At 44.5% G+C, this 24,916-nt stretch overlaps 1 protein-coding gene across 1 annotated transcript in view; it reads left to right on the forward strand.

Annotated features, from left to right (window-relative positions):
• The window catches only part of LOC120991019, a 128,510-nt gene that overhangs the window by 84,768 nt on the left and 18,826 nt on the right, over nt 1-24,916 (forward strand). Inside the window, exons 11-14 of the mRNA XM_040419908.1 lie at nt 97-238; nt 3,394-3,473; nt 9,660-9,723; nt 23,939-23,979. Coding sequence (XP_040275842.1) covers nt 97-238; nt 3,394-3,473; nt 9,660-9,723; nt 23,939-23,979 — 327 coding nt within the window. The remainder of the gene's footprint in view (nt 1-96; nt 239-3,393; nt 3,474-9,659; nt 9,724-23,938; nt 23,980-24,916) is intronic.

Below are 24,916 nucleotides of genomic sequence, written 5' to 3' on the forward strand. Positions count from 1 at the left end.
TCTATCTATCTATCTATCTATCTAATCTATATTGTTTCATATTTGCTCCACTGATTGTATATATATTATTTAGGTAGACCTATGTATTTTCCTCAGGGTAAATGTCTGATCGTGGTGCATCTCACCCAGGATAGGCTGTCAACTTATAAGCCAACAAACTGCATGTTGTTAAATCGCCTTCCTACTGTGCCATCTCTGCTTGAGAAAAGAGAAGGTTCTCCACTTCTTCCTTTTCAAAGTAAGTTTTTCTGACCTCATATAAACTACTACACCAAGGCAATGTAACCTTGGAAGCAAGAGAAAGAGATTTTAAAAAGTTGCTCAAGAAACATATGGTGAATTGACAGGATCACTACAATAAAATTGAAAATCACCCCCCCCCCCACCATTGGTGGCCAGTGCGGCCTCCCCTCTCCCCCCCCCCCCCTAATTAAAATCACCTTCCCTCATCATTGGTGACAGCGGAGAGTTCCGATCGGAGTCCCAGTTTAATCGCTGGGGCTCCGATCAGTAACCATGGCAACCAGGACGCTACTGCAGTCCTGGTTGCCATGGTTACTTAGCAATTTTAGAAGCATTATACTTACCTTCGCTGTCTGTGACCGGCCGGGCGCTCCTCCTACCGGTAAGTGAAAGGTCTGTGCGGCGCATTGCCTATAGCACAGACCTGTCACTTACCAGTAGGAGGAGCGCCCGGCCGGTCACAGACATCGCAGGTAAGTATAATGCTTCTAAATATTGCTAAGTAACCATGGCAACCAGGACTGCAGTAGCATCCTGGTTGCCATGGTTACCGATCGGAGCCCCAGAGATTAAACTGGGACTCCGATCGGAACTCTCCGCTGCCACCAATGATGGGGGAAGGTGATTTTAATTAGGTGGGGGGGGAGAGGGTAGGCCGCACTGGCCACCAATGAGTTAAATACAGGGGAGGGAGGGGGGCCGCACTGGCCACCAATCAGTTAAATACAGGGGAGGGGGGTCTGCCCCCGCCTGCCTGGCAGCACCTGATCTCTTACAGGGGGCTATGATACGCACAATTAACCTCTCAGGTGCGGCACCTGAGGGGTTAACTGTGCGGATCACAGCCCCCTGTAAGAGATCGGGTGCTGCCAGGCAGCAGGGGGCAGTCATGTACAAAGTTCTTAGTATATTCTAACTTGAAGCGTCCCCATCACTATGGGAACGCCTCTGTGTTAGAATATACTGTCGGATTTGAGTTTTCACAAAGTGAAAACTCAGCTCTGCAAAAGCTTCTATGCAGACGGATCTGCGATCCGTCTGTGTGAAAGTAGCTGACGGCCACGGATCACGGATGCCAATCTTGTGTGCATCCGTGTTTTTTCACGGACCCATTGACTTGAATCGTTGTCCGTCAAAAAAATAGGACAGGTCATATTTTTCTGACGGACAGGAAACACGGATCTCGGTCGTGGATGAACAACGGTGCATTTTCCGAGTTTTCAACGGACCTATTGAAAGTCAATGGGTCCGCAGAAAATCACGGAAAACGGAACAACGGCCACTGATGCACACAACGGTCGTGTGCATGAGGCCAAAGATAAATAATTTCAGAACTTTTTCCACCTTTAATGTGACCTATAAACTGTACAACTCAATTGAAAAACAAACTGAAATCTTTTAGGTGGAGGGAAGAAAAAAATAAAAAATAAATAATGTGGTTGCATAAGTGTGCACACCCTCTTATAACTGGGGATGTAGCTGTGTTCAGAATTAAGCAATCACATTCAAAATCATGTTAAATAGGAGTCAGCATACACCTGCCATCATTTAAAGTGCCTCTGATTAACCCCAAATAAAGTTCAGCTGCTCTAGTTGGTCTTTCCTGAAATTTTCTTAGTCAAATCCCACAGCAAAAGCCATGGTCCACAGAGAGCTTCCAAAACTTCAGAGGGATCTCATTGTTAAAAGGTATCAGTCAGGAGAAGGGTACAAAAGAATTTCCAAGGCATTAGATATACCATGGAACACAGTGAAGACAGCCATCATCAATTAGAGAAAATATGGCACAACAGTGACATTACCAAGAACTGGACGTCCTTCCAAAATTGCTGAAAAGACGAGAAGAAAACTGGTCTGGGAGGCTACCAAGAGGCCTACAGCAACATTAAAGGAGCTTCAGGAATATCTGGCAAGTACTGGCTGTGTGGTACATATGGCAACAATCTCTCGTATTCTTCATATGTCTGGGCTTTGGGGTACAGTGGCAAGACGAAAGCCTTTTCTTATGAAGAAAAACATCCAAGCCAGGCTACATTTTGCAAAAAACATCTGAAGTCTCCCAAAAGCATGTGGGAAAAGGTGTTATGGTCTGATGAAACCAAGGTTGAATTTTTTGGCCATAATTCCAACAGATATGTTTGGCCCAAAAACAACACTGCACATCACCAAAAGAACACCATACCCACGGTGAAGAATGGTGGCGGCAGCATCATGCTTTGCGGATGCTTTTCTTCAGCTGGAACTGGGGCCTTAGTTAAGCTAGAGGGAATTATAAACAGTTCCAAATACGAGTCAATATTGGCACAAAACTTTCAGGCTTCTGCTAGAAAGCTGAACATAATGAGGAACTTCATCTTTCAGCATGACAACGACCCAAAGCATACATCCAAATCAACAAAGGAATGGCTTCACCAGAGGAAGATTAAAGTTTTGGAATGGCCCAGCCAGAGCCCAGACCTGAATCCGATTGAAAATCTGTGGGGTGACCTGAAGAGGGCTGTGCACAGGAGATGCCCTCGCAATCTGACATATTTGGAGTGTTTTTGCAAAGAAGAGTGGGCAAATCTTGCCAAGTCAAAATGTGCCATGCTGATAGACTCATACCCAAAAAGACTGAGTGCTGTAATAAAATCAAAAGGTGCTTCAACAAAGTATTAGTTTAATGGTCTGCACACTTATGCAACCATATTATTTTATTTTTATATTTTTTCTTCCCTCCACCTAAAAGATTTCAGTTTGTTTTTCAATTGAGTTGTAAAGTTTATTGGTCACATTAAAGGTGGAAAAATTTCTGAAATAATTTATCTTTGTCTCATATTTTTACATCACAGAAACCTGACATTTTAACAGGGGTGTGTAGACTTTTTATATCCACTGTAGCTTTTCCTGGAGTCATCCTTTTGGGCCAAAGGTATGATATATACACAAATCATATACTGTACACTGTAGTATGTATTTCACTAGTCCAAAATCAGTCATCCCACTAATAAAATGTGTTGTGTTTAATTACATTTGCACTAAATGTTTAACTTCTATTGCAAGCTATTATTATCTCGTACAAATGATGATTATGTGAATTATGTCGATGCTCCTAATAGCTGTGTTAACATACAATTGTATGTTCTAAATCTTTTTTTTATTTTTTATCAGGGTCTATTTTGCCAAGGACATCCTATTCAGCCTCCTTCAAAGCTCATTCTGTTGAGATGGATAGGAGACCTCGGCCAAAGGCAATACACTTATTTTAATTCTGTAATTGTCACAAATCCAAAATAACATATTTATCTGATGACGGTTGTACTTAAAGAGGTTGCCCGCTTTAGAAAGCCCATTTTCATAAACCTTATTGTGGAATTCTGAGTTAATATGGGGAGCAGTGGGAATTTTTGGGTGTCCTCTGTTTAAGAACCTGTGGTGGCAATATAAGAAAACTGAACACTTACTGCCAGAGTTCCCCTCAGATTACAGCTGATCCAGCAATGGTAGATAATGTTAATGCTCATGAGTCCACCATGAGTTATCCTGGAATATGAAGTTACAGTAGGTGAACCCGATTTTGTGTCAATCTTGCTCTCTTTCTCGGCGAGATTGAGCACCTACGAGCCCCATCGCAGGAGCCAGCGCCGAGCTGGCTTGCCGCGATGGAGACAGAGCCGTCATAGAAGCGACGGGAGATCCGACTTGGATTCCCGCCAATTCTACACGTGTGCGGCGTTTGTTATGAATCCTGAGGGGGAAGTCCCCGCCGGATTTTAAATAAAAATCCGGCATGGGTCCCCCCCTCAGGAGCATACCGGGCCCTTAGGTCTGTTATGGGTTGTAAGGAGAGCCCCCCCTACGCCGAAAAAAACGGCGTAGGGGGTCCCCCTACAATCCATACCAGACCCGTATCCAAAGCACGCTACCCGGCCAGCCAGGAAGGGAGTGGGGACGAGCGAGCGCCCCCCCCCCCCTCCTGAGCCGTACCAGGCTGCATGCCCCCAACATGGGGGGGTTGGGTGCTCTGGGGCAGGGGGCGCACTGCGGCCCCCCCACCTCAGAGCACCCTGTCCCCATGTTGATGAGGACAGGGCCCCTTCCCGACAACCCTGGCCGTTGGTTGTCGGGGTATGCGGGCGGGAGGCTTATCGGAATCTGGGAGCCCCTTTTAATAAGGGGGCCCCCAAATACCGGCCCCCCACCCTAAGTGAATGAGTATGGGGTACATCGTACCCCTACCCATTCACCTGCAAGAAAAGTAGTAAAAACACAAATAAACCACACAGTGTATTAAAATATTTTATTTTTCTGCTCCGGAGGCCGCCCCCTGTCTTCTTTATTAGCTCTTTTACCAGGGGGGGCTCTTCTTCTTCCGCTATCCCGACGGGTCTTCTCCGCTATCCGGGGGGTCTTCTCAACTCTCCGGGGTTCTCCTTCTGTCTTCGCCGCTCTCCGTTGTTGACTCGGCGCACCCCGGTTCTTCGTCTCGCGAGATCTCGGATTTTAAATAAAAATTTTGCGAGACGAAGAACCGGGGTGCGCCGAGGCCGCCCCCTGTCTTCTTTATTAGCTCTTTTACCAGGGGGGGCTCTTCTTCTTCCGCTATCCCGACGGGTCTTCTCCGCTATCCGGGGGGTCTTCTCAACTCTCCGGGGTTCTCCTTCTGTCTTCGCCGCTCTCCGTTGTTGACTCGGCGCACCCCGGTTCTTCGTCTCGCGAGATCTCGGATTTTAAATAAAAATTTAGCGAGACGAAGAACCGGGGTGCGCCGAGTCAACAACGGAGAGCGGCGAAGACAGAAGGAGAACCCCGGAGAGTTGAGAAGACCCCCCGGATAGCGGAGAAGACCCGTCGGGATAGCGGAAGAAGAAGAGCCCCCCCTGGTAAAAGAGCTAATAAAGAAGACAGGGGGCGGCCTCGGCGCACCCCGGTTCTTCGTCTCGCTAAATTTTTATTTAAAATCCGAGATCTCGCGAGACGAAGAACCGGGGTGCGCCGAGTCAACAACGGAGAGCGGCGAAGACAGAAGGAGAACCCCGGAGAGTTGAGAAGACCCCCCGGATAGCGGAGAAGACCCGTCGGGATAGCGGAAGAAGAAGAGCCCCCCCTGGTAAAAGAGCTAATAAAGAAGACAGGGGGCGGCCTCCGGAGCAGAAAAATAAAATATTTTAATACACTGTGTGGTTTATTTGTGTTTTTACCACTTTTCTTGCAGGTGAATGGGTAGGGGTACGATGTACCCCATACTCATTCACTTAGGGTGGGGGGCCGGTATCTGGGGGCCCCCTTATTAAAGGGGGCTCCCAGATTCCGATAAGCCTCCCGCCCGCATACCCCGACAACCAACGGCCAGGGTTGTCGGGAAGGGGCCCTGTCCTCATCAACATGGGGACAGGGTGCTCTGAGGTGGGGGGGCCGCAGTGCGCCCCCTGCCCCAGAGCACCCAACCCCCCCATGTTGAGGGCATGCAGCCTGGTACGGCTCAGGAGGGGGGGGGGGGCGCTCGCTCGTCCCCACTCCCTTCCTGGCTGGCCGGGTAGTGTGCTTTGGATACGGGTCTGGTATGGATTGTAGGGGGACCCCCTACGCCGTTTTTTTCGGCGTAGGGGGGGCTCTCCTTACAACCCATAACAGACCTAAGGGCCCGGTATGCTCCTGAGGGGGGGACCCATGCCGGATTTTTATTTAAAATCCGGCGGGGACTTCCCCCTCAGGATTCATAACAAACGCCGCACACGTGTAGAATTGGCGGGAATCCAAGTCGGATCTCCCGTCGCTTCTATGACGCGCTTGCTGGGATGTGCTGTCACTATTCCAGTGAGTGCGAGATCTCGGCACCATGTCGCCGAGTATCAGCGCGACGCTGTCGTGCTAAAAGCACAATATCACAAACACCTACTGTAGTCAGAGATGTTTTTAAATGCTTTCAACTTAATCATGCAAATCAAGTAAGAGGAGAGTTAACTGTAAACCTATTTGAAAATTAATGATTGAGGAGTAAAGGTCTGGGAGGAAAAGTAGGTTGTCCAAAAGTTAAAAGTTTACTGTGAACAAAAGATTTGGGGATCATAAAATGGCAGCTATAGACAAATTGGAACAGGATTTGGGAGAGATAAATCTTTCTCAGTGGGACTATATTTTGATAAGTTACAATATAATCTAAAAGTTAATTTATTTCAGTAATTCAATTGAAAAAGTGAAACTCATATATTCTATAGATTAATTAAACGCAGAGTGATCTATTTGAAGCGGTGATGATTATGGCGTACAGCTAATGAAAACCTAAAAGTCAGGATCTCAGAATATTAGAATATTATATACGACCAATTAAAAGTATAATTTTAATAAAGAAATGTTGGCCTACTGAAAATGTACAGTATATGCACTCAATACTTGGCCAGGACTTCATTTGCATCAATTTCTGCATCAGTGTGGCGTGGCATGGAGGCGATCAGCTGTTGGCACTGCTGAGGTGTTATGGAGGCCCAAGTTGCTTTGATAGCGGTCTTCAACCCATCTGCTTTGTTGGACTGCTGTCTCATCTTCTTCTTGACAATACCCCATAGATATGGGGTTTATATCAGGCGAGTTTGCTGGTCAATCAAGCATATTAATACCGTAGTTATAATACCAGGTATTGGTACTTTTGGCAGTGTGGTCAGGTGACAAGTCCTGCTGCAAAATGAAATTAGCATTTCAATGAAGATTGTTAGCAGAGGGAAGCATGAAGTGCTCAAAAATTTCTGGTAGATGGCGGCGCTGACTTTGGACTTAATATAACATAGTGGATCAAAACCAGCGGATGACATGACTCTCCTAACCATCACTGACTATGGAAACTTCACACTGGACCTCAAGCAATGTGGATTTTGTGCTTCTCCACTCTTCCTCCAGACTCTGGGACTTTGATTTCCAAATGAAATGCAAAATTTACTTTAATCTGAAAGAAGGTCTTTGGTCCACTGAGCAGATGTTCAGTCCTTTTTCTCCTTAGCCCAGGTAAGACGCTTCTGACGTTGTCTCTGAGTCATGAGTGGCTTGATACAAGGTGTGAGGCAGTTATTCTCCATGTGTAACGCCCCAGAGGTGCATTACCACTTCTGCACCCTGCAACTATCTCCTATGACTAACCCTATGTCATCCCATGTATTCATTAGAAATTCGTGTACTCATATTTCTAATGTTATGTAACTGTTCAAGTGTAATATGCCTGGTTCACTAGCAGAAGGCGGCATTAATGGCAGAGCTACCTTGCCTAGAATGGAGCCTTCTTTCCATTCTATTCTCTCCCTCTAGGGAGGAGTTTAGCTAGTCAGGAGTGAGTTCAGAGTACCCCCTGCTTAAGAAAGGAAGCAGGAGCCCGTCCCTGCTGGACGTGCCCTGTTTGGACCAGCTAGAGCACCTTCAGCTCTGCTGGATCCAGAGGCCAAAAGCCTTAAGCCTCAGAAGCCAGGAGTAAAGAGTTCCCTGGACAGATATAGAGACAGACCGACTACCAAGCTAAGTACAGTAGAAAGGAGAGGAAAAGATTCCTATTTAATCCTGATAGCACAGCAGAGCCAAAGAGCAACAGACGTAGCAACGAGGAGTTTGCCAGCCACAGTTCAGTTAAAGCCAAAGCCTGCTGGTAACCAAGACAAAGTTGGAAGATTGTTTTCTGATTAACGTTTATTCAAGAAAAGCTGTTATCAACTTCATCACAAGGTCTGGATTAAATTTATTTAATCATCCCATTCATCAACTATGCCTTTTTGTGCATCATAGCCAACGCCTGGGGTTCCAGTGTATCCAGGTAGGAGCACCGTGACACCTGCAACACACTTTAGGGGACATTTGGGCCGCCCTATACCACTCTGGCATTCCTACACCTCGGTACCAACACCATTTCTTAAAGGGACTCTGTCCTGTTGTTGCTTCATTGCAACTGGCGTCACAAAACATTTATAATATCTCATCTTAAAGGGACCCATTGCGGACCGCTGGTGTTGCACATGTCCTGGATACATCTGTGTGTGATGGTTCTTAAAGCACTGAATCGAGCTGCAGTCTACTCCTTGTGAATCTCCCCGAAATTCTTGAATGGCCTTTTCTGGACAATCCTTTCAAGGCTGTGGTTATCCTTGTTGCTTGTGCACCTTTTTCTAACACATTTTTCCTTTCAATCAACTTTCCATTAATATGCTTGGATACAGCACTCAGCAATGACCTTTTAGGCTTACCCTCCTTGTTGAGGGTGTCAATGACTGTCTTCTGTACAACTATCAAGTCAGCAGTCTTCCTCATCATTGTGTAGCCTACTGAACCAGACTAAGGGACTAGTCAAAGGCTTAGGCAACCTTTCCAGGTGTTTTGTGTTGATTAGCTGATATCATGAGTCAACAATATTGAACTTTTTCACAATATTCAAATTTTCTGAGATACTGACTTTTGGGATTTCATTAGCTATAAGCCATAATCATCAACATTATCTGAAACAAATCTCAAAAGTATTGGATTTGTTCGGGTGACGAATTTTTGTGAAATTTGCGGTGAAATCGATTAGTTTAGAATCGATTTGCTCATTTCTATAATATATTTATTGGCACACGTTTGCACAGACCTGATTACACAGGCCAATGCAAAGTGAATGTGGGAGGAACAATTAATACCACAGTCTTTCCTCCCTCATACTGTTTTATTCATTATTGGCAGCACATCCCTGATTACAGAGAGATGTCTTGCCAATAGCGGGACGTCTTTCCCCCTTGTGTCATATGCCCATCAGTCGACATACAAGAGTTTGCTCGTTTATTGTCTGATTGGCTGCTTGATTATACGGGCCTACATATGTTCCTATGAATATCCATTCCTGATAATTACTGAAATGGCCCCAAAATTGTAAACCCCTCTTCCATATTGTTTCTGGATTTGCTCTTATATGTTTGCTCAAAGCTCTATATATAATTTTGACAGGCAGAACCCCTGCCTAGTCCCCCTTTCAATTTCTGGTGTAATAGTTTCATAGAAGCAGTTATGTAATTTAATACACAGTCATGTTATATAGCATTCAAGATGATATACAAATGTAAATTGCCTTGTGGGTAAAAGAAAAATGGTGTAACATTTCTATAAGAGCAGTTTTCATTTATGACGTGTATGTGCCCTTGATATAAAGAACATAAATCACAGAATAGTATTTGTGCGCTAGCGTTAATATGATCATCTCATCGCTTGCAGAACCATCCTGTCCAGCAATTAGGGAGGCCGCCTGTTAGAGAGTTACAGTAGTCACAGTAAAACGATTCAATGATAGATGACTTCATGAAATGGACTTTAACTGGCAGTGCGTCTGTCTTGAGTCTGCGTATCGCTGTCACGGTGCTAGCTGCAACAGCCCTAAGCAGCCTATTCCTCCTGTGACAAATGACATTCATTTACTCTTGCTTAATGTTTTTCAGACTGCAGGACCATCTACCTTCTCATTAAGAGACAGGAGCATTCATTGTGATTTAGACGGTGCAGGTAATAAATCTATGGGGATGGCACAACGTTATACTGGTGATTACCTCTGTTACTTGATATGTCAGCGATGACGTGTTCTGTGACTACACTAACATCATGGAATTTAGAATGAGTCACGAGGATGTGCGTCTTATAATTTTATGTATCCACTCAAGGAAGTGGAGGAACACACACAAACGTAACACGCCGTCGTCTGCTCATGACAGAAATTCTTAAGGTCAGTTTAGTCCAAGATGCATCACATTCTGTAGGTTAAAGCACGGAAAAATATTTCAAAAACAATTATAAAAGCAATGTGATATAGAAATGACTTTATCAACTTTTACTGTCGATATTTTACAATGGATCAGGTTATAAATTCAAGTTTCTTTGTGTAGAAAAATGAGGGACTTGTTTAAAAAAATTATATGGTCTGTCCATTTTTATTTTTTACATTCTGCTGCCTTCGCTTCAGCCATCGGGACCTGTGGAGAAATCCATACTCACCTGGTTGTTCAGTTCCGACTCCCTGTCTCCCGGCTATCATCACTGGACCTTAGGTCCCTATCTATCAACTTTCTGCACGGATGGGGTAACATGCACAGTGGCAGGCAATGACTGGCCTCAGCAGTGACATGTCCCCAAGTGGAACATCACTGCTGTGTCATGCACCATTTGGGGACACGTCGCTGCTGAAGCCAGTCATTGGCTGCAGTAGCACATGTGACCCCCACTGTGAAAGAAGTTAACAGATGGGGCCAGAAGTCTACTGAAGACAGTCCAGAAGCCAGAAAGCCAGAATGGAGTCGTGGAGACCAGGTGACTATGGATTTCTTCACAGACCCTGCTAGTGGAGGCATGGAGCGAAGGCCACAGAACGCTTCCGTGGCATTTCGGTCTGTGCCTCTGCACCGCAAAAATATAAAACACGCTCTGTTATTTTGTGGACCCATTGAAGTTGAGCATCGGGCACACAGACGGTGCCCGTGCATTGGGGACTGCAATTTGCATGAGCCCTAAAAGTCTTTTTCTTGGGAATGCTGGAAACTTTTTCACAGGTATCAACTCTACCAGGAATTATGTCTGGTTTAAAAAAGGTTGTTCCTGCTGACTGGTGCTGTTTAAACATGTTCTTGTCAAAACGTATCGTTTAGTGAAAGAAAAAAAAACCTGAATAAATAGCATATACCCTGATTAGTATGTACTATATCAGTACTGCCTAACCAGTGGCTCAGCGGTTCTTTACTAATACTTACTTAGAGGTTGTCCTATGGAATATCTATAGGATATGCCATAAATTTCCAATAGGAGTGGGTCTCACTCCTATCTCAAGAATGGGGCCCCATCATGAAAGGAAAGGAAGCTGGTCATGCAAGGCCTCCTCTACTTTCAATGGGACTTCTGAAAACAGCCAAGTTAGCGCTTAGATCGTTTCAAAAGTCCTCGAGCAGTAAATGGTGGAAGAGGCATCCTCGTTTTTCACGATGGGACCCCGTTCTTAAGAACTACAGCTAAAACAATGTCGGGGACCTCCATACTATGTTTTCTTTATTGTCTTCTTCTATTTGGTACTTTAAAAAGTACATTACAAAGTTTACATAAAATTGCCCATTGCACATAGAAAACATTGGCTTACATGTGAGTCATGGCTGAGGAGTTAAATAACCTGGAGCATTGATCTTCTAAGTCTTGTTTATTCCACTGATACATGTGGACGTTAACGAGGGCACGACCCTTTCTTCAGCCTAATTTATTAGCTAAAGCATTGACAGGATGTGTGTGCTCGGAGAGGGAAACAGTCCCATACCTGTCTTCATTTTTGTTTTGTTAGAAGTGAAGAGTAATCTTACTTCATATAATAATTTGTTATTGTGTTTCAAGTGTTTAGGAAAAAAGAGACTCGGTAAACACAATTTTAAAGAAACATTTTAATGTATTTCTCATAAATACTCAGCAGTCAGTGTACAGAGACCATTTCCACCAAAAACATCATTTCTTAGCATTTTATGTTGTTGTTTTTCATGATGGGTCTAGCTGCTCCCTGTCGTAGTAAAGGTGGATACGAGCTGCCATTGGTGCTCTGGGCCCAAAAAGCTCTTTAGCTCCAATACAAGATCTGTAGCAGGCCCCCCAGTATATTGTATAGTTTATAAATATCATCATATGGTGCTATTTTTCATTCTGAAGCACTGGTATACAGATGTGACAAGACTGCATTCATATCTGCAGATTTTTCAGTAAAATTTTAAAAAGCTAAAGAAGCAAAAATAGGAGCTCTGGTTCCATCTAATGTTCAGAAATGAATGCGTCTAACGGATCCCATTGACTATAAGGTCTAGTTCACACTTCAGTGTTTTGGTCAGCGACTTCCATTAGTCATTGTGAGCCAAAACACAGAACAGGGAAATCCTTTCTTTATACCTTATCTCCTTGTAGGCTCCATTTCTGGTTTTGGCTCACAATAACTGATGGAAATAACTGATCAAATCACTGAGGTGTGAACTAAACATAAGGCTACTTTCACATATGCGTTTTGGTTTCAGGTTTTGAGATCCGGCAGAAGATCTCAAAACCTGACCAAATTGGTACCATTTTTATGACACATCAATAATGATCCATTCCGTTGGGATGCGGTTGTGTGAAATCAAAACAGAACAAACTGGATCTGTCACTAAATATACTGAAAGTCAATTGGTGACGCATCTGTTTTTTTAGGATCCTAAAAAAACGGATCCCTCACCATTGACTTACATTGTTTTCAGTGACTGATCCGGTTTGTTCTATTTCAATGACCAAACACAAGCTTGCAGCGGTTTTGTGTCCGGTCACAAAACGGAATGCTGACGGAACTGAAGACATCCTGATGCATCCTGAACGGATCTCTTTCCATTCAGAATGCATGGGGACAAAACAAAACTGTTTTGGCTTAGTTTTGAGATCCTCTGCCGGATCTCAAAACCGGAATACCAATACGCATATGTGAAAGTAGTCTAATGTAGTCTGTTGAATTTCCGTCATTCCGTATTTTTTTAATGAAAAATGAAACAACATTGCAAACAGTCTTGATTATTAAGAAACTATTCACACGCAACATATTTGTTGCAAAATTTCTGGAACTATCTCATTCATCTAAATGGGCGCTACACTTGCGAGCGGGCGCCATCTTTAAAGTGATGACTTCTGCCGTACATGTACAGCGCAAAGGAGTTAAAAGGGTTTTTTGGGCTACAGATATTGATGACCTATCCTCATGATAAGCTGTTTGAAAGGACCGCAGCACTGGTGTTAGCTCTGCATCCTCTTCAGCGTTTACCTGCACTCTGTCTCCCTTGGAGCAGTGGTGCAGTGTAATTACATTTCCTGTGCTGTTTACTTGAATGAGACAAACAGCTGTAATTATCCTGCACCTCCACTACAAGGGAGACAGCACGCAGGTAAACACTGAAGAGGATGCAGCACTCACACGAGTGTCGCAGCCCCTTTAAAAAGCTGATTGACAGGGCTTATGGGAGTCATACTACCACCGATCTAATCTTGATGAGTATGGGTCATCTGTAGCCTGGAAAACCCCTTTAAACCATAGCTGCTAATTCTCTAGCTGACCACTGTATTTATTAACTAAAATAATAACTAATACTAGCAAAATACTAATACTGCTAATTATTTACCAAAGTGCTTATAAAGAATATATCTTAGTTTATGTCTTAAAGGAGTTTCTGGGGTCCATCCTTCTCCCTCTAAACCATCTGTCTGATGTCCTGCCGCAGCTCTGCTCTTACCCCCTTCCATTCTCGTAGGACCAGGAAGCTGCTTGGTCCCTTGACCACCGTGGCAATGACCTTTCCCATCGGTCACTGCAGCTTGAACAGTACTTCACAGCATTGATGTACTGTACCACTCAGAATGCTGTAATCTCTGGGGCCTGGGACTGGCCAAAGCGGTCACAGGGACCAAGGATGCAGCTGAGAAATGGCCAGTGACGGGACCGCAGACAGGTGTGTTTTTCATGTTTAGGAGGACAGGGGAGGACCAGGGGCTGTCAGCAACAAGGCAGAACAACTCCTTTCCTTTGTCAATGACAATTTGTGTCACCGCTGTGTCATGGTCTGGAATTGTGGACCATGACACTTTTGCCGTACATACTTGTTGCTGGTGGCAACATGTTGTTTTTGCATGTTTTGACACTTCCCCTTTAAGTTGTGTGTCCCTTCCTATCCTGGTGTGCACGGGGTTAAGGTGTGTTTGCTAGGTGTGGTGGGTGTGACCTCAGGCCTCCTTATATGTTGGTGTGGTGGAACCTGAGTTCAGTTTGATTTTGCTTGTCAGTCTGTGTAGGAGCTCTGCCTCCTGGCTGTATGTTTAGTCTGTGTGAGCCACCTTTATTCGTTATATTGTTTCCCTTGCTCTGTCTGTGTGTCCCCTCTGGCATGTTTCTGTTTTCCCTCTCCCATCTGGTGTATGTTGTTATGGTATGGGCCTTGTTTGGAGGTTATTGTGTTGTGGTGTGTTTCCTCCGAAAGGGGGTTGCTTTCCCGGAGGGGTTTAAGCAAACATCTAGACAGTGCATTTCCGGTCCATCTCGTTGGCGGCAGGTAAGTTCTGGTAACCTAGATTGTCTGTTGCCTTTTGTTACTTACCTGTTGTTCGGCTGTGAAGCCTGTCTAGTTGGTGGCCAGCTGCTGGGCTTCTGGAGACACCATGCATCCGTTGTGTAGGATGAATTGGTGGTCTCTGCCCTGTCTTCAGGCTTAGGGCATAGCAGGGATACCTAGGGTTTTAGGTTGGTGAGCATGAGCCCCCTTACCTTCTGAGGCCGCTCATGCATTAGGAGTTTAGGGAGATCTTCAGGGTCGCGTTAGGTGGTGACCTGCTCCCTGTTCCCTGCTATCCGGCGAAGCAGCGACTTATATTGTACGGTGGGGGGTTTCCCCCACTCCCCGTCGTGACATTATAGCAAATTGAGGGTCCGCAATCTTGTCTCCTTCGAAAGAGGGTGCAGCATGTATTGCCTGCCGTTTTCGGCATACATGCGCGTTCTCCGGAGGGAGAGCGTCATGGGGTTCACCGTTAACGGCGCGGTTGGTGGCTTTTTCCCCACCACCTTGCTAACCGTTGTCCGTGTTGGTGTGTCCCCTCGTTCCGTTCTCAGTAGTTCCTTGCTCTTGGGCTGGTTGCTGGCAGCATTCCTTTGGTGTACTGGCTGTGTGCTGGTTGGGAATGCTTGCTGATTGCCGCCCAGAGTGTGAACTGTGTCTGAGATGGACGCTGTGTTCAGTATCCTTTCTCCTTACTGCTTGTTGGCTGGCTACCAGGGACCTAGTTGGTGGTCCTGGCATGCTGGCGGCAGTTTTGAGGGATGTACTGACACTATATTTGCACCTTTTTTTTTTTATTCCCCGTTATTTTTTTGGGGAGGGAGTGTCACGGCTGTGTCATGGTCTGGTATTGTGGACCATGACACTTTTGCCGTGCATGCTTGTTGCTGGTGGCAACATGTTGTTTTTGCATGTTTTGACAATTCCCCTTTGAGTTGTGTGTCCCTTCCCTTCCTGGTGTGCAAGGGGGTTAAGGTGTGTTTGCTAGGTGTGGTGAGTGTGACCTCAGGCCTCCTTATATTTTGGGGTGGTGAAACCTGAGGTCAGTTTGATTTTGCTTGTCAGTCTGTGTAGGAGCTCTGCTCCCTGGCTGTATGTTTAGTCTGTGTGAGCCACATTTATTTGTTATATTGTTTCCCTTTCTCTGTCTGTGTGTCCCCTCCGGCGTGTTTCTGTTTTCCCTCTCCCACCTGGTGTATGTTGTTATGGTGTGGGCCTTGTTTGGAGGTTATTGTGTTGTGGTGTGGTTGCCTTCCCGGAGGGGTTTAAGTAAACATCTAGACCAGGCATGCTCAACCTGCAAAACTACAACTCCCAGCATGGCCGAACAACCTACAGCTATCAGCCTACAGCAGGGCATTGTGGGAGTTGTAGTTTTACAACATCTGGAGGGCCGCAGGTTGAGCATGCCTGATCTAGACAGTGCGTTTCCGGTCCATCTCGTCGGCGGCAGGTAAGTTCTGGTAACCTAGATTGTCTGTTGCCTTTTGTTACTTACCTGTTGTTCGGCTGTGAAGCCTGTCTAGTTGGTGGCCAGCTGCTGGGCTTCTGGAGACACCATGCAGCCGTTGTGTAGGATGAATGGGTGGTCTTTGCCCTGTCTTCAGGCTTAGGGCATAGCAGGGATACCTAGGGTTCTAGGTTGGTGAGCATGAACCCCCTTACCTTCTGAGGCCGCTCATGCATTAGGAGGTTAGGGAGATCTTCAGGGTCGCGTTAGGAGGTGACCTGCTCCCTGTTCCCTGCTATCCGGCGTAGCAGCGACTTATATTGTACGGTGGGGGGTTTCCCTCACTCCCCGTCGCGACAATTTGTGTACTAAATACTCTGTATCTATATATCAGTTAAATGGATTGCAAAGTATGGTTGCCTAAGCTCTATGGTAAATGATTAGGACTTGTGTCTTCTCTGGACCAATAGGCCAAAGTAGACTATGTATCTCAACTACAGTAAGGACAATGTAGATAATGATGTCATTTATCATGAAGAATCATCTACATTACTCAGTGGTAAGTGGTCGGGATAGAAATGAAGCCTTCTGGCAGGAGTTACCAGTGGGGCCTTTCAGCTGGAACACAGAAAGATCTAATAACTTTGACCAATTGTTTTCAATCTGATCCAGACCCAAAATAATGTTAGACGCTATTAGAGCATCCTTACCAACACCCATTAAGTCTTTTGAGTGGCTCAGGAACAATTCTTGGACCTTGCCACATTCTGGCAATAGATGATTCTTGTGATTTTAACCTAAAAACGATAAATGATCGGAATAATCTGAACACTAGAACAGGTTAGTATCCTGTTAATGAACTCATTCATTTTAAAGCAAACCTGTCATAATGAAAATGCAGGAAGCGTGGTATAGAGCACAAGGAACTGAGAAGATTGATATGCAGATTTGTTAGAAAAGTTCCAGCATTACTTGTCATTTATTGCACATATGAGAGACAAACGGACGGCACTCACCGATGCTTGCAAAAACTTTTTCTTTTATTCCTGGTAGAGAGCGGACATTATACACAAGTGCTCCAGCTGAGTTAGGCGACAACCGTTTCGCACCTCAGTGCTTCGTCTGGCCCATAATCAGGTGAAACAATTCACCTGCTTTTAAAAGACTCATGCTGTGACGTGGTTCTCTCTGCGCCGCACCAGCGCCACGCTGATACAGCGCTCACCTGTGCGCGTCAGAGAGGACCACGTCATTATGAAAAACATATACTTAAAACAATACCACGTAACCTTTAAATTAGTCATACAACTTAATGCTGGGAAAGAGCGGGCCCTTACAAAAAGACCCTCATATCGATCTTGTCATTCAGGCCTAACGGCCCTATTGCGCCTGCGCGCAAGATCCACTTACTTTCTCTCGTGAGGAGATCCTTATGTCTATCTCCCCCTTCTGGTAGGCTATGCACTATCTCTATTCCTGCAAAACTGAGAGCCAGATAGTTACCTGCATGCTCCTTTCTCACATGTTCAATCAACCGTAAACAGCCCTTTCCCGTGGTAAGTGAATTTATGTGCTCTTTAATCCTCTCCTGGAGACATCTTATTGTTTTTCCTATATAGAACCTGCCGCATTCACACTTTACCACATATTTGCTTTTACAGGTAATGAGGGTAATCACTTTATGTTGGATCCCTCCAAAAAACAGTGTGTCCCATTGCGGATTGAGCTTGCAACAGGAGCAATGGCCGCATCTGCGGTTACCTTTTGGTCCCTAATGACGTGGTCCTCTCTGACGCACACAGGTGAGCGCTGTATCAGCGTGGCGCTGGTGCGGCGCACAGAGAACCACGTCACAGCATGAGTCTTTTAAAAGCAGGTGAATTGTTTCACCTGATTATGGGCCAGACGAAGCACCGAGGTGCGAAACGACCGTCGCCTAACTCAGCTGGAGCACTTGTGTATGATGTCCGCTCTCTACCAGGAATAAAAGAAAAAGTTTTTGCAAGCATCGGTGAGTGCCGTCCGTTTGTCTCTCATATGTGCAATATCATTGAAGCAGTAACTGCCTGGTTACACGTTGGACAGAGCACCACTGGCAGCAGCGATGCCGTATATTTATTCCCGCTAAGTACCCCGGTGACGAGTGTATCGACATGGGATTTATTATTGGTCAAGTGCAGTGCCACTCTTTTCTTCACTATAATCGCAATTAATTACTTGTCATTTATTCATCTCAATCCTTAAATCTTTTTATGCTAAGCAGTCATATTGGCAGTCCTATTCAGTGACTGACAGCCTTAGGGCTCATTTAGGGCGCATTTTTTGCGGCTCGGGTGTGGACCCATTCACTTCAATGGGGCCGCAAAAGATGCGGATAGCACTCCGTGTGCTGTCCGCATCCGTTGCTTCGCAAAAATTATAAGTCATGTCTGGCATTTCTATAAAGGGCTGTCCGTTCCGCAAATTGCAGAAGGCACACGGGCGGCATCTGTGTTTTGCGGATCCGCAATTTGTGGATCACAAAACACAGCACGGTCATGTGTACAAGCCCTCAGAGAGACAGGACCGCCCACTGGACTCCTAATCTCAGAGATATAAATTACAAGTGCAATCTGCTCAGCTCCTCCCGTTCTATAACCTGCTGCCTGGGAATTGTACTGCATTTTCATGGTGACGGTTTGCTTTAAAGATAAATGTAATCTGCATTTCTGATGAAAGTGAATGTCCCATGTAGCAATATGCCTCCCAATGAATTATCATTCACAGCCTGTCAGCCAAATACAGCTTAAGATGAGTGGCGCTAGATGACCGACTTAGAAACAAAAAACGTTTGCGTTACTTGCAAATACCTGACAGAGTAATGCAAAAGTTAGTTTTTTTAAAGTTGGTCATCTCATGCTTTCTGTCTCAGGGTAGCTCAAGCCAAGAGGAAACGTAAGTAAGGACATATTAGAGAATAATAGAGAACAATTCGAGTACATTTTTTAATCAATTAAATATGCTTGTTTGCTTTATGCAAATTAAAATGATTAATTGACAAATAGATTCACATACCTGTGGCTGGAAAATCTACTTTGTGGACTGGTTGCAGAATTGGGTTGATTTATTATTTCACTTCTGCCTAATTAATTACACATTAACATGCAGGCTCGGACTGGCCCACAGGGGTACAGGTGAATCCCCAGGTGGGCCCCTGAGCAAGGTGGGCCCCTAGTCTCCCACCCCCTGCACAAGTGGCACATAACACAGTAGACTTACTGCACTACATACATATATTCAATTTACAGGACCTCAACCAGCCTATGTTCATAGAAAAAACTTGATAGATTATTAAAGAAACTCCCCAGTGTATTATTATAGACATGATCAGAGCTGGGATGACTTCTAGGTACAAAGGGAAGCTACCAGCATCGTCTTCTCCCCAGGACCTACCTTCTCAAAGTTGACCCCCATATTCAGTCATCTGGTAGCATCTTGCTGCTGTGTGAGCAGGTAATACTTGCATGTAGCTGTACAGTGGGCCCCCAAAATAAATTTTACTGGTGGGCCCTAGGCATCCCAGTCCGACACTGTTAACAAGCATAGAAAAATTTTAAACATACAGGCCCAGATTTACTAATCCTACAGGTGGCGTAAACCGGGCTGTCCAGACCTGCACCAGATTTTATCACAGGCGCTCAGGCTGGATGATAAATGTGGTGCAGGAAGGCACTTTTCTCTGACTCTAGACCATCTATTGGTTGACTTACCTAAAAATGGCACATCTTAGGCGATGATTTTAATAGATAATGATTTTAATAGAAATGAGCGACTTGATTCTAAAATTCAAAAATTAAATCTGAATTTTTCAAAAAGTTCTGATTCTAATGAACTCGAATTTTGTGATTCAGTTTACGTCCCATTCACACAAACGTATTTTTCTGTCCGCATCCGTTTCACTATTTTTGCCAATCAGATGCGGACCTAATAATTTTAATGGGGCCGCAAAAGAGGTGGACAGCACACCCTGAGCATGTGCGAACAGGAGAGTATACATTTCCAAATACTATCAGTGACAAAAAAAATAAGGCGCCAACTACTAAGGAGTAGTTGGAATAAAATGAAACTTTCTATGTGTAATGTAATGATTATACATATAAGTGATTACAATATTAGAGCAAAATAACTTTTATTGGGAAAACTGTACAATTGAAAGGAGGCTCTATTCCCCTGTTGGACCACCTCTAGCCTGGATATCATATGAGATACAGGTGGGCATGGAGGCGGGTTCTGTATGGTATCCTGAGGCAAATTTTCCCAGAGATGTTGTCTTTGGGCCTGTAGATCCTGCACACTTGTCGGTTGCTGAAGTGGACATCACAGCTAGTCCCATAAATGCTCAATTGTGATAAATCTGGTGACCGGGTAGGCCAAGGAAGTGTTGTAATCTGGTGGAGACATTCATGGGAAACCTTTGGTGTGTGTGGGTGAGAACCAGCTGAATAATGCCAGTTGGAAGCCCTGCCATGAGAGGCAACACACGTGGCCACAGGATGTCCTGGACATATCGCTGAGCTGTTAGTGTCCCTGCTATCACTACTAGTGGTGACCGACTGTTGTATGTGATGGCTCCCCAGATCATCACACCAGCAGTTGGGGCAGTGTGTTACTCCACAGCAAAGGCAGGAATGAAGAGCTCACCACCAGGCCTCCATACCTGAACCCAACCATCGTTGGATCCCAAAAAAAAACTTGATTTTTCTCTAAAGATGATATGGTTCTAGTCTGTAGCAGTCCAGGTTTCTTGTTCTCAACACAAAAGCGACATTAGCTGGCTGTCAATGGATAAGTAATGGACGCCCTGACACCAAATTTCCTTCTGCTAAGCGTCTGGAAATGGTCCAAGCAAAGACAGGAGTGTGTAGATGGATCAATTGATCCTGTCTACTAGTGGTCTGTTGCAGTTTGTGAATGCCCTCACATAACTGCTCCCAACACCTCCTAATAGCTAGGTCAGAACGGCCTAGATGGTGGGCAGTTCATCAAAAGAACCATCCTGGTTCTCTTAGCCTAATGTTGTGCCTCTGTCAAAGTAGGTCAACTAGGCAAATTGTCAGAGAGGAATGTCTAGCAGTCAACATTTCTCACCAAGAGAGAGCCTTTTTATAGGGCAGTGGGGGAAGCACTTTTACCCTATTGTGGCAAGACCGAATGTCTAATCAGACCACACCTGTAATCACTTACATATCTGCCGGCCGAGTTGTTTGGCAATCCAACATCTGGGTGCTTTATTAATTTTTTGTCAATGAGTGTATGTAACATTTGGCTGCTGACTTTTATATGTTAATACCTGAAAGCCACCATAATTTCCAGTATGTACAGTTGCAAGAAAAAGTATGTGAACCCTTTGTAATGATATGGATTTCTGCACAAATTGGTCATAAAATGTGATCTGATGTTCATCTAAGTCACAACAATAGACAATCACAGTCTGCTTAAACTAATAACACACAAAGAATGAAATGTTACCATGTTTTTATTGAACACACCATGTAAACATTCACAGTGCAGGTGGAAAAAGTATGTGAACACCTAGACTAATGACATCTCCAAGAGCTAATTGGAGTGAGGTGTCAGCCAACTGGAGTCCAATCAATGAGATGAGATTGGAGGTGTTGGTTACAGCTGCCCTGCCCTATAAAAAACACACACTAGTTCTGGGTTTGCTTTTCATAAGAAGCATTGCCTGATGTGAATGATGCCTCGCGCAAAAGAGCTCTCAGAAGACCTACAATTAAGAATTGTTGACTTGCATAAATCTGGAAAGGGTTATAAAAGTATCTCCAAAAGCCTTGCTGTTCATCAGTCCACGGTAAGACAAATTGTCTATAAATGGAGAAAGTTCAGCACTGCTGCTACTCTCCCTAGGAGTGGCCGTCCTGTAAAGACGACTGCAAGAGCACAGCGCAGACTGCTCAATGATGTGAAGAAGAATCCTAGAGTGTCAGCTAAAGACTTACAAAAGTCTCTGGCATATGCTAACATCCCTGTTAGCGAATCTACGATACGTAAAACACTAAACAAGAATGGATTTCATGGGAGGATACCACAGAGAAAGCCACTGCTGTACAAAAAAACCATTGCTGCACGTTTTACAGTTTGCGCAAGAGCACCTGGATGTTCCACAGCAGTACTGGCAAAATATTCTGTGGACAGATGAAACCAAAGTTGAGTTGTTTGGAAGAAACACACAACACTATGTGTGGAGAAAAAGAGGCACAGCACACCAACATCAAAACCTCATCCCAACTGTGAAGTATGGTGGTGGGGGCATCATAGTTTGGGGATGCTTTGCTGCATCAGGGCCTAGACGGATTGCTATCATCGAAGGAAAAATGAATTCCCAAGTTTATCAAGACATTTTGCAGGAGAACTTAAGGCCATCTGTCCACCAGCTGAAGCTCAACAGAAGATGGGTGTTGCAACAGGACAACGACCCAAAGCATAGAAGTAAATCAACAACAGAATGGCTTAAACAGAAGAAAATACGCCTTCTGGAGTGACCCAGTCAGAGTCCTGACCTCAACCCGATTGAGATGCTGTGGCATGACCTCAAGAAAGCGATTCACACCAGACATCCCAAGAATATTTCTGAACTGAAACAGTTCTGTAAATAGGAATGGTCAAGAATTACTCCTGACCGTTGTGCACATCTGATCTGCAACTACAGGAAACGTTTGGTTGAAGTTATTGCTGCCAAAGGAGGTTCAACCAGTTATTAAATCCAAGGGTTCACATAGTTTTTCCACCTGCACTGTGAATGTTTACATGGTGTGTTCAATAAAAACATGGTAACATTTAATTCTTTGTGTTATTAGTTTAAGCAGACTGTGATTGTCTATTGTTGTGACTTAGATGAAGATCAGATCACATTTTATGACCAATTTGTGCAGAAATCCATATCATTCCAAAGGGTTCACATACTTTTTCTTGCAACTGTAGATTGTACCTGTATGGACCAGTCCACCCCTAGAGGAGTCTAATGTTAGATGAGGAAGAAAGAGGAGCTACATGTGCTTACTCCTCAGAAGACTAGGCATGAGTTCCAGAAGATCACTATCTCTGTGAGATATTTGCATCAAGAAAGCCATCTACTATACAGTACTAATAGTCCTGGTCCCATATTTTATTACTGTACCCCCCTAGCCTGGAATTTAAAGACAAGTTTGCAAGAACCTTGGATACTGCAGAGAAAGAATGATAAAGGGAAGGAGTACCACAACCCCCCATTCTTGCTTACATCCATACAACGCTATCAGAAAAGATTTGCACTGTGCATTATTTTGAACTATTTTGATACTGTTGGGTGCTACAACTGGCCTGGTTACTGACTCCAACACGATTCGTCGGCCATAGCACCTACATCTGCTGCCTAGCATCTTTACTAGATCCATAAAACCAAGGGCAGCACAACTACAGTACCATCAGGTAGTAGCCCCAATATAAGTGCCCTAAGGGAAGAAAGGGTGTGCCCTCCTGTCACTGCCAGGCCCTAGGAAGCATTGATGGAAGCATTGATGTGAGGATTGCCATTGCGATTTATGTAAATAACTGTTGCAGCCAGAGCCACTACCCTACCCATCCTCCACTCTATTCCTACCGGTCCGTGGCAACACACATACAATCCTGCACTAGGGGTAGCACAGTGGCTCAGTGGTATTTCTGCAGATACCTGGATTTCCTACCTGCTTTAAAAACATACTGATAGGCTAATCAACCTTTATGTGTGTACATATGGGCTCATGCACACCACCTGGATCGACCCGGAAAACAGGATCATGTGTCAGCTGCATCTCCCCTGACCCAAAGTGACTATATCATAGTAATGTAAGATACAGTCAGTTTGTATCTAAGCGCTGTGATATTGCGGTGTACTCACATGATAGATCGGGGGAGCCGCGGTTGGTCTGGGAGATGCAGCTGACACAGCCCATGTTTCCCAGGCCAATCACAGTCATCTGCATGAGCCCTAATTGTTAGATGCGGCTTGCAGAACAATTACCGATCAATTACTAACCACTCATTAACTTTACCTTGATTAAGTGCCAAATCAGTGACAACTTTTTAGGAGTATAAAAAAAAAATGTACAGTTTGTTACGTGACTTGGATTTTACATTGTAGAAACATTAAAACTGTTTTCTGTTGGCTCAGACAAGAGGCTTGGTGACAAAGGAGGATGCCACCAGCATGACGTAAGATATATTTTCACTTCAATTAAAAGCGAGATATTTATGGAATTGTATCAAAAAGCTAATTTCTATCTTTTTAAAGCTGGCCCTAGATAATCTGTGTTTGTGTGTGTCCAGTATATGTGTTGGCACTATTCCACATGGTGCTATACAGTACTTGGGAGGTAAAAGGAACTGATCAGATGGCACTCTGGGTGGCTCTAAATGTTATTGGGTATTTGAAATGTTTGCTTAGGGCTTGTTCACATTTCCGTGTCAGTCTGAAGTTCATGGAAAATCTGTCGGTGTTTCATTTGTGAAGATATCCGTGAAGAATGCATATTTGGAACAGAACCAAAGTTAACAAGAACCCCCAATCAAGGTTGTCAACCTAAACTTTTATTTTTTCTGGGCAATTTATCCAAAGATCACAGACAGCCAACATTTTTTTACTGGCAATTTGGAAAACTATATTGAACTATTAAGATTATAAGTAATACATGGTTATAGGTTAGATACTAATACTGAACACAATACCGGCATTTACTATGAGCTCTAAAATGCTGAGAACTGCAAAAAGTGACCTGCTCAAGTACCATCAACAAAAAAAATCACAGACACTGGGAAAAAAAGTCCCCTATTTAACGGACTGTCCAGGAATTTCTGAACGGTTGGCAACCATGCACCCAATACAATGAAGAACGGGGCACAGATGCTAATTCACTTTAAGTGCGGGTCGTTCACAGTTCTTAATACCTTTTTTAGCATCTTATGCCTAGAACTGGCTGCATACAACTGATTACTGAAACCTGCACAGCCCTGTCATGATGGACATGTTATGCTGAAGGGGTGAAGCCCTCTGACTCTACCTCAGCCAGCAGCACATTGCCCTCTTTGACCTAGCCCCAATTAACCCCCTTCCTCCCTGGTCCCTTTAGTCAGGAAGCACTGTGCTTATACA

Source organism: Bufo bufo, chromosome 2 (genome assembly GCF_905171765.1).
Source record: "Bufo bufo chromosome 2, aBufBuf1.1, whole genome shotgun sequence".
Lineage (NCBI taxonomy): Eukaryota > Metazoa > Chordata > Amphibia > Anura > Bufonidae > Bufo > Bufo bufo.